This window comes from Eptesicus fuscus, chromosome 1, assembly GCF_027574615.1.
Source record: "Eptesicus fuscus isolate TK198812 chromosome 1, DD_ASM_mEF_20220401, whole genome shotgun sequence".
Taxonomy (NCBI): Eukaryota; Metazoa; Chordata; class Mammalia; order Chiroptera; family Vespertilionidae; genus Eptesicus; species Eptesicus fuscus.
Genome location: NC_072473.1, coordinates 51816240 through 51832750, shown reverse-complemented (window position 1 = coordinate 51832750; position 16511 = coordinate 51816240). Strand labels below are relative to the sequence as shown.

Sequence of the window (16511 nt, the reverse complement as noted above, 5' to 3'; positions counted from 1 at the left end):
TTAGTGAGAAATAACATTTAGAACTACCCAGACTTTGAGACCCTTGTTTAATCTAATAGCTGGGCCTCAAAAATAAATGCAGACCTGTGTGCCCTGGGCTCCTCCCTGCCCCCCAACTCCCATCCACACTGGCTCCAAAGGCCTCTCATCAGCTCCACCCTCACTCCCACTTACTTCCCACATCAGAGTGTCACCCTCGGTTCTCTATGCAGGTGTGCAAGAGAGTGTCATAATCTCATCCCATGTCATCTCCAGGTGGGTAAAAGTGCAGGTGGTTAGAGAGGTGAAAGGAACTGGACAAGCAGAGACAGCACGCAGTACTGTGATCCTGTGAAAGGATGGGGACAGGGGGAATGAGGGCATGGAGACTAGGCAGGGGCTGTAGAAGAAAGCGTGAAGAGGGGAAACATGGCAGGCCCCTGAGCATTTGGGACTGGGCATCCAAACAGCACTTACCTGGAGCCACTAGGACCCTGGGCATAATGCTCTTTTCCTCTAAGAAGGACCTCAAGATTGCCCCGGAGTTCTTTGCTATTTTCCACTGGGCCCTCAGTATCTTAGTTATTGGTGAGACTTTAGCCTTCGGTAGGGTGACCATCTGCGTTTGCCTGGGACTGAGGGTTTTTAGGGTTTAGCAGGACTTTTTTTTTTTTTTTTAAGTTTTTTTTATTTTATTTTTTTATTGTTTAAAATATTACATATGTCTCCCTTTTCCCCAATTGACCCTCCCCCCACCACTTCCACCCCCAAGGGCAAGCCCCCACTGCCCCAGTGTCCGTGTCCATTGGTTATGCTAATATGCATGCATATAAGTCCTTTGGTTGATCTCTAACACCCGCTCCCTCCCCTACCATTTGTCTCTGGATCTATTTTTTTTTCCCATCAGTTTATGTTGATCATTATATCCCACATATGAGTGAGATCATGTCACGTTTATCTTTCTCTGACTGGTTTATTTCGCTTAGCATAATGCTCTCAGGTTCCATCCATGCTGTTGCAAATGGTAAAAGATCCTTCTTTTTTATAGCGGCGTAGTACTCCATTGTGTAGATGTACCACTGTTTTCTTTTTTTTTTTCTTTTTTTTTAATTTCTTTATTGATTAAGGTGTCACATATTTGTCCTCATCCCCCCATTCCCATCCCACCCCTCTCCCCACGCATGCCCCAATCCCCTGTTGAACTTAACCGTTGGATAGGCTTATATGCATGCATACAGGTCCTTTGGTTGAACTCTCCCCCTCCCCCCCACCCTCCCCCTACCCTCTTCTATCCTCCCTCTGAGGCCCGATAGTCCGATCGATGCCTCCTTGCTTCTGGTTCTGTTCTTGTTCCTCAGTCTATGTTGTTCATCATTTCCTCTAGATGAACGAGATCATATGTCACTAGATATATACTAATAAGAACTGAATGTGAGACGAGCAATAATATTTATGCTGACAGGCAAATGAATCAATCTGTAGCGAGCTTCCCCCTGGACCAACAGTTCTTTTGAGACCCAATTTCGATGTCCAGTAGTTCCTTATGTGTACATGTCAGCACTGACCCCTCAGCTCTGGATGGTTGACAAATGGTGGTAACGGAGGTCCGACTCCCTCTGGTTTGGTCTCGGCCGGACCCAGGGGCACGGCGTCACCCGGACTAAGGTGCACGTGGCCTCACCCATACCCAAGGGGCACGTGGCCTCACCCGGGCCTGGGACCCAGCCTCACCCAGATGGATCCAGGGGCGCACGGCCTCACCCGGACCCAGGATCTGGCTTCACCCGTACCCAGGGACGCTTGGCCTCTCCCAGACCCAGGGGCACGTGGCCTCACCCGGGCTTAGTTGCACAAGGCCTCACCTGGATCCAGGGACACATGTTCTCACCCAGACCCAGGGACGCTTGGCCTCTCCCAGACCCAGGGCCACTTGGGCTCACCCGGGCCTAGTTGCACGAGGCCTCATCCGGATCCAGGGACGCATGGTCTCACCCGGACCCAGGGACGCTTGGCCTCTCCCAGACCCAGGGCCACTTGGGCTCACCCGGGCCTAGGTGCACGAGGCCTCATCCGGATCCAGGGACGCATGGTCTCACCCGGACCCAGGGACGCTTGGCCTCTCCCAGACCCAGGGCCACTTGGGCTCACCCGGGCCTAGGTGCACGAGGCCTCACCCGGATCCTGGGACACATGGTCTCACCCGGACCCAGATATGCTAGGCCTCTCCCAGACCCAGGGCCACTTGGGCTCACCCGGGCCTAGGTGCACGGGGCCTCACCCGGACCCAGGGACGCATGGCCTCACCCAGACCCAGGGCCACTTGGCCTCTCCCCGACCCAGGGCCACTTGGGCTCACCCGGGCCTAGGTGCACGAGGCCTCACCCGGATCCAGGGACACACGGTCTCACCCAGACCCAGGAACATTTGGCCACTCCCAGACCCAGGGCCACTTGGGCTCACCCGGGCCTAGGTGCACGAGGCCTCACCCGGATCCAGGGACACATGGTCTCACCCGGACCCAGGGACGCTTAGCTTCTCCCAGACCCAGGGGCACGTGGCCTCACCCGGGCCTAGGTGCACGAGGTCTCACCCGGATCCAGGGACACATGGTCTCACCCGGACCCAGGGACACTTGGCCTCTCCCAGACCCAGGGCCACTTGGGCTCACCCGGGCCTAGGTGCACGAGGCCTCATCCGGATCCAGGGACACATGGTCTCACCCGGACCCAGGGACGCTTAGTTTCTCCCAGACCCAGGGGCACGTGGCCTCACCCGGGCCTAGGTGCACGAGGTCTCATCCGGATCCAGGGACACACGGTCTCACCCAGACCCAGGAACGTTTGGCCACTCCCAGACCCAGGGCCACTTGGGCTCACCCGGGCCTAGGTGCACGAGGCCTCACCCAGATGCAGGGACACATGGTCTCACCCGGACCCAGGGACGCTTAGCTTCTCCCAGACCCAGGGGCACGTGGCCTCACCCGGGCCTAGGTGCACGAGGCCTCATCCGGATCCAGGGACACATGGTCTCACCCGGACCCAGGGACGCTTGGCCTCTCCCAGACCCAGGGCCACTTGGGCTCACCCGGGCCTAGGTGCACGAGGCCTCATCCGGATCCAGGGACGCATGGTCTCACCCGGACCCAGGGACGCTTGGCCTCTCCCAGACCCAGGGCCACTTGGGCTCACCCGGGCCTAGGTGCACGAGGCCTCACCCGGATCCAGGGACGCATGGTCTCACCCGGACCCAGATATGCTAGGCCTCTCCCAGACTCAGGGCCACTTGGGCTCACCCGGGCCTAGGTTTAGCAGGACTTTTAATGTTAAAATCTGGATGGTCCCCAGCACATCAAGATGGTTGGTCCTCTGGCCTGTAGGCTGACATACCTGGGCATGGTACTCGTGGGGTCTGTGAATGTGCATGCGGGGATGTGTGTGCTTATGGGTGTGTGCCTATGTAGGGGCATGTGTGCACATGTGTGAAATAGGGTCTTGCTGCAAATGTGCATGTTGAAACTTCCTGGGTTTGCACTGGGGCACAGAGGGCATGTTTTGGGAAAGTGGGAATAGCCAAGGAAAAGGGTTTAGCTGCAACCTGAAGAACTTGAGTGGACCATCATTAGGAGACAATTGTCCTAGTGACAGAGGGAGGCTGTGAAAACCTTTGGTGTGGAAGAATTCATTCATCTATCTGTCTGCTTTTCCCACTTTCTCCATCACAGACACGTTGTGAAAGTTATCTGCTGGCCGCTGTGTTCTAGGTGCTAAAGCAAACCATCCCTATGGGAGGAGGGTTTGTGGAAAATACTCATTTGTCAGGTGGTTTAGGTGAGTACTGACTGGAGGCAGGGGCATGAACTAAATGAACTTGTAAGATATCTGGGAAGGAAAATGCAGAATGAACTAGAGGACAGGGAATGGGGATTAGAGGCCTGCCTAAGGTGGGCACCAGGAGCCCCAATACTGAAAAGAACAGTGTTAATCTAGGAAAGACAGGCAATCAGAGCTGGAAGCGACCAGGAGAAATAAATTCTTGTGTTAGGTACTTACAGTGTTCACATGCCAACTTTATGAGGTAGAAGCTATTGCTATGTATAATAATACATCCTAATAGTTACACACTCATAATGATAGCTAATGCTCACATAACATTAGCCAACATTTATTGCACCCCTTTTTCATGCAGCCACTGTTCGAAGCACCATATGTGCCTAATAACCTTCATTGTATAGCTGAGGAAGCTGAGGTTCATGTAGTGAATGGTCTGGTCAAGATCAAACAGATCCAAAGTGGAGGAGGTGGCCTGGGACTTGAGCCCACAGGACCTGATTCTAGCCTATGGGTTTCTCTCCTTACGTCTTCCATCTCTTCACTCACTGCTAATTAGGAGGTTCGGTGGATCTGTTTCTGGAGTACATTTGTGACCTTTGCCCATTTCTCTGTTGAGTTTGAGTTTACTCTTGAAGGACAAATAAGAAATAGGTGAAGAATGAGGAGTGTTCAGGGCAAAGGGTGGGCAACATATGACAAGGCTAGGGTGAGGGGAGAGCATAAACCATTCGGGGAGCTGCCAGTGGTAAGTGAGATGAGGGGGTGAGAGGCACAGAATTGATGCTTCATACATATCGAATGAATGAATGAATGAATGAATGAAACAGAGAGAGAAAGGAAAGGAGACTGGATATGCAGGCAGGGGACAGATAGTACAGGGCATTGTAAACCATGGAAAAGAGTTTGGACTGTTTCCTGAGAGCCATGTGGAACCATGATAGGGTTTGGCACAGGGCAGTGTCATCAGATTTGTGTTTTTGAGAGATTGCTATAGCTCTGTGTAGCAAAGCAATGACAAGAAGTGGCTGTTGTAATAGCCCGGGTGAGAGGTGGTGGTGATTAGGCCAGACCAGTAGTAGTCAGGACAGAGAGAAGAGGAAAGAAGAGAGATTCAAATAATTGGAGTATAATTAATAAGATTTGATCACAGAAGATGTAGGAGAAAGGCAGGAGGCAAGACTGAGGGTTCAGGTCCCAGTGTGAGCTGGCAGAAGGGTCAGAGGAGCAGAGAACGGTGAGGAAGGAGAGTGGCTGAAAAAGAGATGTATATGGGGAGGAGACTGTCACTTCATTTGAGTTGGACTTAGCACATACAGAGAGGCAGTGTGGAGCAGGCAGGAGAGCTCGTCCCTCCCTCACTAGCTCACATGGGCACATGGTGTCTTTGAGCCTTCCCAGTTCTTTGCCCTAGGAGTCTTAGGAGTCTGTGAGTGGAATCATATCCATTTGGACCCTAAATGCCTTAAGCGGAGACCTTTACTGTAAGTCTCTGGGGAAGATAAGGCAGACATTGATATTGTAAAACATTGGTCCCCAACACTGTCTGGGGTGGAATAAAACCTCAGGGAACCAGGGTGGTCTCCTCCAGACTACACCCATGCCTCCCTTTACTTCTTGGAAAACTCAAAAATTTTTTTTTTTTTTTGTTTTTTGTTTAACCTTACCAGAGGCAGCTACATTTATTTATTTGGGAGAGAGAGGACAGGAGAGAGAGAGAGAGAGAGAGAGAGAGAGAGAGAGAGAGAGAGAGAGACATCAACTGGTTGCCTCTTGTAAGTGCTCCCACTAGGAACAAACCCACAACCCAGGTATATGCCCTGACTGGGAATTGAACCCACAACCTTTTGGTGCATGGGACAACGCTCCAATCATCTGGCTAGGGCAAGTCAAATAGTTTTATAACATGTATGTTAAAAACCTAAATTTCTGGCCTTCCCCCACCCCCCCTTAGATCTGTTCCCCAGAGGCCGACATTTTCAACATTGTTAGCTCTTTTTTTTTCTGGAATTTACCTCTATATGTCTCAATTTTACTATTTAAAATTTTGAAATATTACTACTTCCTGATTTAACAATTTTAAACACTGTCACTGACTCCCCAATATGAAGATGAGATTTGGCCCTGTAACTGTCACTAGATTTTCCTCTTTCCCCTCCTCCCCATATTGTTATAGCACAGGCTTTAGTTAAACGCCTAACTAGAACTAGGAAATATTACTCACAATTGAGCTATTTAGTGCACTAAAATTATTTTTCTTTCTTGTGAACCTTCTTTTCCCCCTCAGAACTCATAATTGCCTCATTTGAAATTTCTTTAGCTATCTGTTAGATATGTATTACTTATCACTAATTCTCCACAGACATGTGAATCTCTCAATATGTGCAAACACTTCAGGAATCTCTAAGTCTCCTTCTCTCCCCTGCCACTTTTAATTTCCTGGAGGACATTGCTGCCTCAGAGTGCAGCATCCTCCTGTTACAATCTTGTCTCATGCACAGCTGCATCCCCAGGGCCCTCGAGGCACCATGGAAGCATAATTTAGGAAGGTGCTTCCTCTCAGGGTTATGCAACCGTTGAGTCAGTACTTGCCTGACCCTGAGATCAATGTCTCCTTGAAGTTTGTGCCCTAGCCACCTTGTTTGCCTCACCCTGGTCCTCACCGTGTTTACTTCCTTCTCTAGTTAGGTCCTTTTTTTTCTTGGGCCTCATGCCTTTCTTGGTTTACTCCCTCATTTCGGTGGAGCACATTCTCCAGGAGTTTCTTGAGAAAGGGATGCGTAAGACAAACTCTCTGAGACTGTATGCCTGAGATGGTCTTTATTCGACTTCATACTTGATTAAGAATTGGGCTGCAGATAGAATATCTCAGCTGCATCTAGTGCAAGTACCCGAGTCTAGAGTTTCTTTGGTTCAGTTTTCCAGAAAGTAACCTTTTCATTGTCCAGTTGTGTGTGTGTTGGGGTGGGGGGAAGGGGTTGAGGTTCTAACTACTTCTCTGATAGACTTGCAACCAAGCCCTATGACTCACACCCACTTTCCGTGACACCTGGTGGCTCCAAATTCTGAGTCTTTCCCAGATTCTCCAGTGCAGATGGACTGCTTGCTCTTGTAGGCATTGGCCTTGCAAAGGTGTCAGCTTTCCTCAATCCACTTGCCAGTGTGCAAATATTTTGCTGATATCTTCAACCCACCACTGGCATCTCTCTAATTCTCTTTTTTCTTGTGATCTATATCTTTTTTTAAATTCTTAAAATTGATTTCAGAGAGGAAGGGAGAGGGAGAGAGAGATAGAAACATCAATGATCCATCGGTTGCCTCCTGCACCACTCCCACTGGGGGATCGAGCCCGCAACCCGGGCATGCGCCCTTGACCAGAATCAAACCCGAAATCCTTTAGTCCCCAGGCCGATGCTCCATCCACTGCACCAAACCAGCTAGGGCTGTGGATCTATATCTTTAAAAACATTCTTATGGTAATTTTCATGAGGCACCAGAGAGGAGTCAAGATAAAAACTTGTGCTCACTCTGCCATGTTCAATTAAAGGTGTTTTTTTGTTTTTTTCTCACCTTTATTTTGACCCATTTTTTCTCCCAGTCTTGTTTACAGCTGTTTAAAAACCGAGCCCAGTAATAATTCTTAGTATGGCTCCCTATGAGTCATCTCCATTAGGTCTGTCCTAACTACTCTAACCTAGCTGAAGGTGGGTCTTCTCTTTCCCTGGTATTCCCTCTGCTGATGCTTCACAGACATGTGGGCAGGAACGTGGTGGTTGGAGGAGAACTGTTCCTGCTCTGTCTTTCCAGGACTCCCAACCTCTGATGGCAAGATCTGTATGACCCACCACTGGCTCTCGGCCATTGAATGCAGCCCAGAGCAGTGCTGGGGCAGGTCCTGGGGCTTACTGCCTGGCACACAGCTGGAGAGGAAAATACCTTCCTGGAGTTGTGCATTGCCCAGCTTGCATGGCCCTTGCCCTTCCAGGTCTATGGCCAGAAGAAGAGTCATTTTCTCTCCCCTGTCCATACCCGTCCTGACTGCTCTTTCTTCCACAGCTTTTGAAGACTCATGGCATCTCCCCCCACCACAACTACATCCTTGTCTGCCACCATCATGGGTTCATGTCCCATTCATGCTTCGGCAACTTTGCCACAGAGGCCTTAGGCTTCACCAAGATCTTTCCTGGTATCACCCCTTATGTACTCACTCTGGGAGCCTTTCCTCAGAGACTATGCCATGTCGACAGGTGAGTTGGCTCCTAGGACATAAAAGCCAAAATAAAAATGGCTTCCTGAGGAAAAAGTGTTGGGGGAGTGGGTGAGAGCAGGATCAGAGGGGATCAACTGTGTGATCCCCTCTGATCCTAAACAGTAGCCCTAGGCTCGCCTGCCTGTGATGAAGCTCTCTCCTCCTGTGAAGAGGTAGGGAAGAAGGCTAGGAGGTTTGGGAAGTGGCCAATGATCTTTTGAATTTTTCTGCCTGCCAGTGGCCTGCTCTGGGAGCCAGTTCTCCATGGACTATCTGCTTACCGAAAAGGGTACAGGCAACATGCTGGTTGTGGTAGTCAGTGGCCTGGTGGAGTGCAGATACCACACACTCTATAGGGAAGCCCTTACCCATGCTGTTCTTGAGGAACTGGACTGGGTTTGTACACAAGACCCTGCAGCATGGGTAAGGACAGTCCTGGTCCCTATTAGGGAGAGCTTTTCCAAAAGTCCAGCAGGGAAGGAGGAAGGGATTTGGAGGAAATTATATATAAACAGGGATGGCAAAGCTTCTGTATTGGAGTAGAGCCTGGGCCAGGTCCCAGAGGCATTTCTGCTTCTGAGGAAATACTAGAGGGCCAGTCCTGAGCCTGCTGTTCCTCACTTCAGCTTTTCATCTGGTCCAGACCCTCTATGAAAGGTGAGTGGCTGCAACCCCCTCTCAGAAAGGTGAGTGGCTGCAACCCCCCTTACCTTTCTTCCCTTTTGCCACGTGGGTAAAAGGGAAGAAAGGTAAATGAAATGTTTCTTAAATTTTTCCTTCCTGTTTCAGACCTGTGGGTTCACAGGAGAGTTAGAATTTGCTGCTTTTGGCTTGCTGCTGCTTTGTCCCCACAGGAAGCCTGGGGTAGACCACAGGGCCCTCACGCTTGGCCTGGACATAGGCCCAGTTACGTTAGGGGCTGCGGATCATATAGGCAGACCCCGAGACCACTGGTGGTCAGCATGTCTGGCTTTCAACAGGGTCCCTACCTTTCTGGCCTTCAAAGGACATGCCTTTGCTCCAAAGGGTGGCTCTAATCCCTGCCTGTGCCTTTGGGGAGGTAGACCTTTACCATCAGCACATTTTCACTCCTGGGGGTTTGGTCAATCACTTCCAGAAGTGGTTCCAGAGTGTGCTCTCATTTACTCTTGTGCTTTCAATGAGCGCAGCTTCATTGAGAACTCCTAGGGCCTTCTGCCCTATGCCAGCCTGTAACCACCATTGGTGAGTGGGCCCTTCTGCTGGCAGCCTTGTCTGGGATGTAGATCCAGTTCTGAAGCTGAGTCTTGGCTTTGGCTGTGTCTAGAGCTGGGGAGGATGGCCAGGGTGGGTGGTTTTGGGGTGGTAGGGGGGAGCTGGAGGGCTGAGGCCCATTCTGAGGAGTGAGCTATTCCGATGCTTCTCTTTTCCTTCTGTCTTCTCTGGCAGTCGGGGAGCCTCTGCCAGTGCCCAAGACTGAGAAGCCGAGCCAGAAAGTGGTGGACAAATACCATGTACCCTGTAGGGAAGCCCTGCACAAACTGACCAGCACAAGACCCTGTTGTCTGCTCAGAGACCCAGGAGCTGGTGATAGTCTCACAGATATCCCTGGAAGCTACTTAGCCTGGCTGGAAAGTGTGGAACTGTAAACAGGGGACAGAAATCTCCTATGGGGCTTCTGCTCCTGATTTGGCCAGTCCTCATTGTGAGGAGGGGCTGTCCAATTTGGTTGTTTTCTAACCCCACTTCTCCCTTCATTTCTGTCCTCCTTCCAGTGCTTCTCTGTGTTTTCCTTAGGGCTATAAGGGAGATGGTTTTAAGAGACAGACAAGGCCCTGGGGAGAGGTGTCCTTTAGGTGCCCATTCGTCAGCATTGGGGAAAACAATGGACAGAATAAAAATCCAGCCTTCTGATACTGCTTGGGTTCTAACTAGTATGTTTGAGGGCCCAGGATCGCTGGACACCTTTCTATCTGTAACTCTCAAGCAGCCCCATCTCCTGTTATCGAGACTCCTGCAGGACTGGGTGCCTTGGGATCCAGTGGGCTTTGAGTGCAAGCTCCATCACCTTCAAGCCATGTGAGTCAGAGCAATTAGTCACCTATGAGCCTCAGTTTCCTTATCTGTAAAATGGGACTAATGATCCCTCATGTGCTTACCTCAAAGGCTGTTGGGAAGATCAAATGATATTGAATGTGATTGAACTTTGTAAATTTGGAGAGCTACACAAAGTGATTCTCCTGCAACCATTTTTCCCATTTCCTATCCTTGAGCAAAAATGCCCTAAAGCTGGCATCTCAATGTTTAAAAGAAAGTGTACAGTGGAATATCTTGTCAGCAGTCCTTTGAAAATTTAAGCAACTGATACCCTCTACCAGCCCTGGTCCACACTCAGTTTCCACCTCATAATGCTATAATAGAAGGGTCAGGCCTGGTCCAATTTCCTGTCTTCTCCCCCCACCCTACCCCCCAGCAACTTGCTTAACCTTGTCTGGTTCTCTGACTCTGCCCTTTGTATAACTCAGCCATCTTGCTTCAGATGGAAGTGAGTGCCTGACTTCCGGCCACCATAAAGCTCATCTCCTGGATGGTGAGGCTCTCAGACTCTTGGCCCAATAATTGTTGGCAATGGCAGGCTACACAATTTGGCCCACAGCCTGCTGTTCCATTCCTCTTGGGTGGATGCCTTTTGGCCCTAATGATTTATCCACATTGACCTGTCAGTTTGGTCTAGGACAGTGGTCGGCAAACTCATTAGTCAACAGAGCCAAATGTCAACAGTACAACAATTGAAATTTCTTTTGAGAGCCAAATTTTTTAAACTTAAACTTCTTCTAACACCACTTCATCAAAATAAACTCGCCCAGGCCTTGGTATTTTGTGGAAAAGCCACGCTCAAGGGGCCAAAGAACCGCATGTGGCTCGCGAGCCGCAGTTTGCCGACCACGGGTCTAGGAGATCCTGTATAGTTACCAGTGTGACCTGCTGCCTCTGCCCTGGGTGCCTGCCTCATGTGATGACTGTACATAGCGCAAAGACCTAAGGTAAAGGGGACAGGCATGTGGTCTGGGGCAGAGAGAAGGTGAGGTACTGCCAGGAAGTTCAGACTACATTCCTTCTGCTGCCCCCTCTGAAATGGGTGCCTTGGGCTTTCTTCTGGCTCATCGGCAGCACCTGCATACAAGCATCTAGTGTGTAGGAATTGCTCAAGCTGATTTCAAAAACAGAGGGGGGGAAAAGCTTTATTTTCAAAGAATAAACCATTAATTTATACAAACTTACATCCCAGTTTATATACATTATGTATAGTTTATATACACAGTATTTCACACTGGATGCTGACCCCCAAAGCAGCACTGGGCCTGCTCCTGGCCATTCTCACAACAAAGTCCATACCCACGCCCCAGCTGGAAGCTTTTTAAATAAAGAAATGATACACCCTGACTCCTCTTGGAGTGATCCCTGACACAGATTAAAAGAAAAAATCTAGTTCCTTCTTTGTGCTCACTTTGCCTAGGGGAGACTCCAGGAAGGAGCAGGCTGGAGGCAGTGCCAGGGTGGCCTCAGGACTTCCAGGTATTAGGCCAGTCCAGAGGCAGGAGCTGGGAGAACACCTTAAGAGGAGCAAGAGTTCTGATGAAGGCTGCAGCTTCTCTCTCCCTGCCTAGCCAGGCTCCTGAAGGGGGCTTTCACTTTTAGCCTCGAGTCTGGGAGTGAAAGAAAGAAGGGGGCTGTGTGGGACAGGGACCGCTCCACCCCCTCACTTTGCTGAGTCTGTGAGTCATGGCTCATTCATCGTGGGCAGGCCACCTTCTCTCTCTGGGCCTCAGTCTCCACATGAGTAACATGGGGCAGAATGTAGGTTGGGCTAGATTCCCTCTAAGGTCCTTTCTAGCACTAAATTTCTCTGAATCGATTTGCACCTACCAGAAGTTACATAAAACGCACATAATCACATGTGGATCAAAATCTTTTTCACTTCCAGGGTTTCTAGTCCTTTCCTGCTCAGCAAAAGAAATTTGGTTCAGGATGGATGAAGGGGAAATAAGGCAAAGACTACATTTTCCAGGGAACCAGTAACTGAGCAGCCCCGACAGCTGATTTTTGTGCCAGTTTTGGCTGTTGAAGCCCAAGCAGCTGGCAGAGGCTCCTGCCATGCAATTCTCCTTCAAACTTCTGTTATCTGCCTGCTCACAAATGCCCTTGTCCTGTTCTCCATGCAAGACTTGGCCTTCTGGTAAACTCACATCAGCATAAATTCAAATGCTTAATCTATGTCCGCATTCTCTTATTAGTAAATTGCTTCACTACTTTGTCAATAACTTCACTGCAGCAAGGCTCCCCAGCTACCGATTGCTTCCCTCCTCACCCCCCTCCGTCTCGGGTTCCCTTTGATGGTTCCTAATGAATAAAGGGTTTATGTGAATCCTGTCTCCCTATCATCTGGAGAATAGGATAGGTGTCAGAATGTCCTTTAGGGCCACAATTAAGAAACCTTTTCCTTTCCTATTCTCACAGCTTTTTGGCTATAGAACCAGTCCTCACTCTTCACTCCATCCCTGGGAGATCCTGGGAGTACAAAGTCCTGTGTGGTTTGGTAGAAAGAGATAAGGAGTCACTTAGCTATGGGGAGTGGCCAGCTCCTGCAGCCCGTCCCTAGGGTAACCAAAGGAGGACCTCATTTGCAGTAGGGGCTCCATATGTAATGGTTGCTTGGTTCATTCAGTGGGTGAAAGAACATAAGGGGTTTAAGTTCTGTGGGTACCGGGGACCTGCTGCTTGGACCTGGTGCCAAGACAGTTATTCTGAACATGAAAGCTCTAAGTCTGATGGCTGTTTCCCAAGGAAATGCCCTACTCTTTTGCCACAGAGCCTCTGGCAGTCAAGACAACAGGCATTACCATCAAGGATTGAAAATGAGCATCTCTGGGTCCCTCCCTAGAACCCACAAGGATTTAGGGTCTATATTACCATTTTTATTTGGGTTCCCTAGGGACCCCAAATTCAACACAAAGCTGAGGTGCAATGGAATAGTGTTGGAGTCAAACTGGCTGAATGAAGCCCCAGGCCTGTGACTTCATTGGGTGAGATCTCGGTCAAAGCACTTAAACTCTCTTGAGCCTTGTCTAAACAATAGGATTTGTAATATCAAAGGAGATAATAAGAGAGAAAGTACTTTCCAAGTTTTAAGGAGAAATTCTCATCTGTTCCTGCTACACCTGAGGACTGTCCAAGGCACTCTGTAAGAGCCCGGCCAGACCCGTTCCTCACGTTTGCTTCACCTGACATTAGCAACCAGACAATGGCTGTGCCTCCTGCCCTGACCCTTGAAGGGCCCAGCAGTGTAGTGGATTAGAAAGAGAAGGCACAACTGCAGAACCTGTTGTTCCTGGTAAATTTCAGCTGCTCAAAGGAACCTATTCCCCATTTCCTCAAAAGTAACTTGTTTCTGATTTCACAAGCAAGAGTAGCAGACTGTATAAGACTGGCCTTCCCAGCTTTGGGCTGGACCATGTACCCAGGAGCCAGGTTGGGCCCAGGCAGTTAGAAATAAGGCTCTTGTATGGTCCCACCATATGATCTGTGGGAAGCTTGGGGAAGTGGTAATGGTGTCTTTGGGCCTGACTAGAGGGTAGAGCCCTGCCCGAATGCCTAGACCCCAGCTTCTCCCAAACCTTGATTCAGGGGAGCAGCACTGGAATCCACGCTGACCATGCTGTTCTGTGGCTTTCTGAAGCCAGAGCACAGGCCAGGGTGTCAGCAGGGCATTAGCTGCTACCCTTTCAGATAAGGCTTGGGTGACTGGCCGCTTGGCTTCAAGATAGGGAAGCCACTTGAAAAACCCCTGTCCTATCCCCACCTCTTGTCCTTTCTAGGTCTGGTAGAAAAGCTCTGCCCTGCTGAGGCCCAGGGGCAGGTGAGGGTTGGGGATTTTAGTAGGCTATTAAAGGAGGTGCCTAAATATTGGGATTTGAAGGGACTTCTGGAGGTCACCCAGTCCAACACTTTGCCGCCAGACACAAATCGACTAGATAAATATTGTGTTGCTTAATAAATGGAAGAAGATTCTCTTTGTGCCCAGGTAATCTCAAGAGTATCCCAGACTCACATAAGCGCAGGTCCCAGGTTAGGCACCTGTCTCAGACAGAGGTAGGCTCTGTGGAGAAAGACATAGGAGGTCTAGTCAGGCTGGGAAGGGGGGCAATTGGGAGGGATCCCAGGGAGTTTTCTGAGCCTACAGCTGTAAACAAAGTGAAAGACATGTGGCCCCAAGTCTGGCTTTAGGTTCTTATGCAGGCAGGTTTGTGGTCATTCCCAGTAATCACTCCAAGGAAGAGCAAACCTCCTGTCCCCGAAGCCTGGGGAGCTGCTGCACTGGCTCTGCCTGTGTGGGAAGAGCTCTGACCCTCTGGCTGGCTGCAGGCAGAGCAGCAGGAATGCTTCCACTGCCCAGGGCACCTGCTCAGCAGGTTTGTTTCTTGGTCTCTGCCACAAGCACAGACCTTTCCCCTCCGACCCCACCCCCACCTCACCTCACCCCACCCCACCCCACTCCACCCCACCCCAAAGAGGGTTTGCTCCCCAGTCTGGAGTATACCTCTGCTTTCTCTTGCCTGCTGCCCCGGACCCTCACTTTAGTGCAACAAATGATAACTTTGACACCAGGGACCTTGAGATTGAAGAGTCATGCCATTAAGCCAGTCAACACGGAGACAGGGAAGCCAATTCTGCTTCATGTAAACCCTGGGGCTTCATCAACTGTCCTGATAACTCAAGGTCATTTGGGAAAGGCAAGCAGGCCTTGTTGTCCTGGAGTCACTGGGGAATAAATAGCCTTGGGGCCTTTCTCTCTACACACATGCCTCACTCCACAGCAGCACTTCGAGGTTCTGGGGATCCCGGCTCCCAAACCTAGGGCAGGGGCACAGGCAGGGACCAAATAGGGGGAATCTAGGATGCAGGGGCCTCGCCCAGCCTGATGGCCCCAAAGAAAGTGGTGTGCTTGCTCATGTTGATAGAGATGTCAGCGTGCACCATCTTCACAGCGATCTTCTGCCGCGCTTTGAGGAGGCAGACGCCCGCGGTGTAGCAAGTGTTGTAGTTGGTCTTGCCCGTCTCGATGCTGCGGGTACACTGCAGAAAGGGCTTCTCATCCACCACCACCTCATAGCTGGCAAAGTCAGTGAAGTTGATGTAATATACCTGGGTGAGAGGCAACAAGAAGGGATTGGGGGAGAGGGAAAGAGGGTGGATGGGGCCCTCCCCTGTCATGACGAACTGCCAGTAGACCTCGTGGAGGGGCAATGCCACCTGAAGGCATGCTAGTTAGCTGACAGGAAAGGAGGGGTGATGGGCTTATACTCTGTCCTTCCCCTACTCTTTGGGGCTCAGGTGCCTGAGCAAATCTTTCTCTCAACAGCACAACAGTTGTAAACTCTGAGGGCAAGAACCCTGCCTTATTCATCTCTTTACCTCTCCCAAGCACCCCCCCCCCACCACCACACCCACACCCTCCTCTACCCTGGCTATGGACACAAATAAATGAAAACTAACTTCTAGTTGCAAGCCCCAAGGACTATTTTCAGATAAAGTTAGAAGTCACTGATTTTCCAGAGAGGGAACAGTGACAACTTGCCATTTCTTCAGCTCTTTTGAAGCCCGCCCCTGCCCCTGCTGCATTTCTCTCACTCATTCTCAGTGTCCCTTAGCCCTCTCGTTTGACAATTGAGGAAACAGATCCAGAGAGATGGAGAGCTATCCACCACAAATTATATCAAGAATTTGGAAGGGCAAAACCCAGGCACCTAACTCTATTTTGTGGCCAGGAGGAAGTTCGAACCTATGTTCAATGGCCTGGTGTTAAGGGGATTTTCCCAGTTTGCATGGTGTCCAAAGCCTGAGGCTACTCCCAATTCTCCCCTAGACCCAGAAAATTAATTCATCTTTCACTACCAATCTTTGATCCCCTACCAAATGGAGCTTAGGACAAATGCCCCATAGGACACTGGAATTACATTTATGTGCCCCCTGGGGATTGGGACCCTCATCTCTCACCCTAAATCACTATCAAAGGTTGCTTTCTCCATGGGCTCTGTAGGAGGGAGCAGAGCATTCTGGTGCCATATAATTTCTTGGGTCAGCACTCAATCTCTGCCAGGATGCTTGATGGACTTAGCAAATACCTATTAACCCACCTTCTCTGGCCACTCCCCTGTGAGGCCCTTCTGCTGGCTCCACAGTCCTGCTATAATCTGCCTGCTTGTTGCCCACCCCACAGAAGCCCCAACCTCAAGGCTCATCTACCTCCTAGCTCATAGGAGCCACCCAGTGGAGGCAACCAACAGGGGTAGAAGCAGATAGGCAGTAGGCCTGGGCAGGACAAGGACAAAAACAGAGGGAGAAAAGGGCTGGGAGAATGATAGCAGGAAGGAGGCAAGAATAACCGAGAAACAGAAAGTAGAGAAATAAATGGGAGG

General features: G+C 50.2%; 1 protein-coding gene and 1 pseudogene across 6 annotated transcripts in view; one reads left to right on the top strand and one right to left on the bottom strand.

Annotated features, from left to right (window-relative positions):
* Nucleotides 1-482: 482 nt before the first annotated feature.
* LOC103299121 (acyl-CoA wax alcohol acyltransferase 2-like) lies at nt 483-9625 on the top strand (annotated as a pseudogene).
* Nucleotides 9626-14985: 5360 nt separating this feature from the next.
* The window catches only part of EDA (ectodysplasin A), a 609993-nt gene continuing 608467 nt past the window's right edge, over nt 14986-16511 (bottom strand). For all 6 annotated transcript variants that reach the window (XM_008155954.3, XM_008155955.3, XM_008155956.3 and 3 more), the window contains one exon: nt 14986-15237. In XM_008155954.3, the coding sequence (XP_008154176.1) occupies nt 14986-15237 (252 nt within the window). The remainder of the gene's footprint in view (nt 15238-16511) is intronic.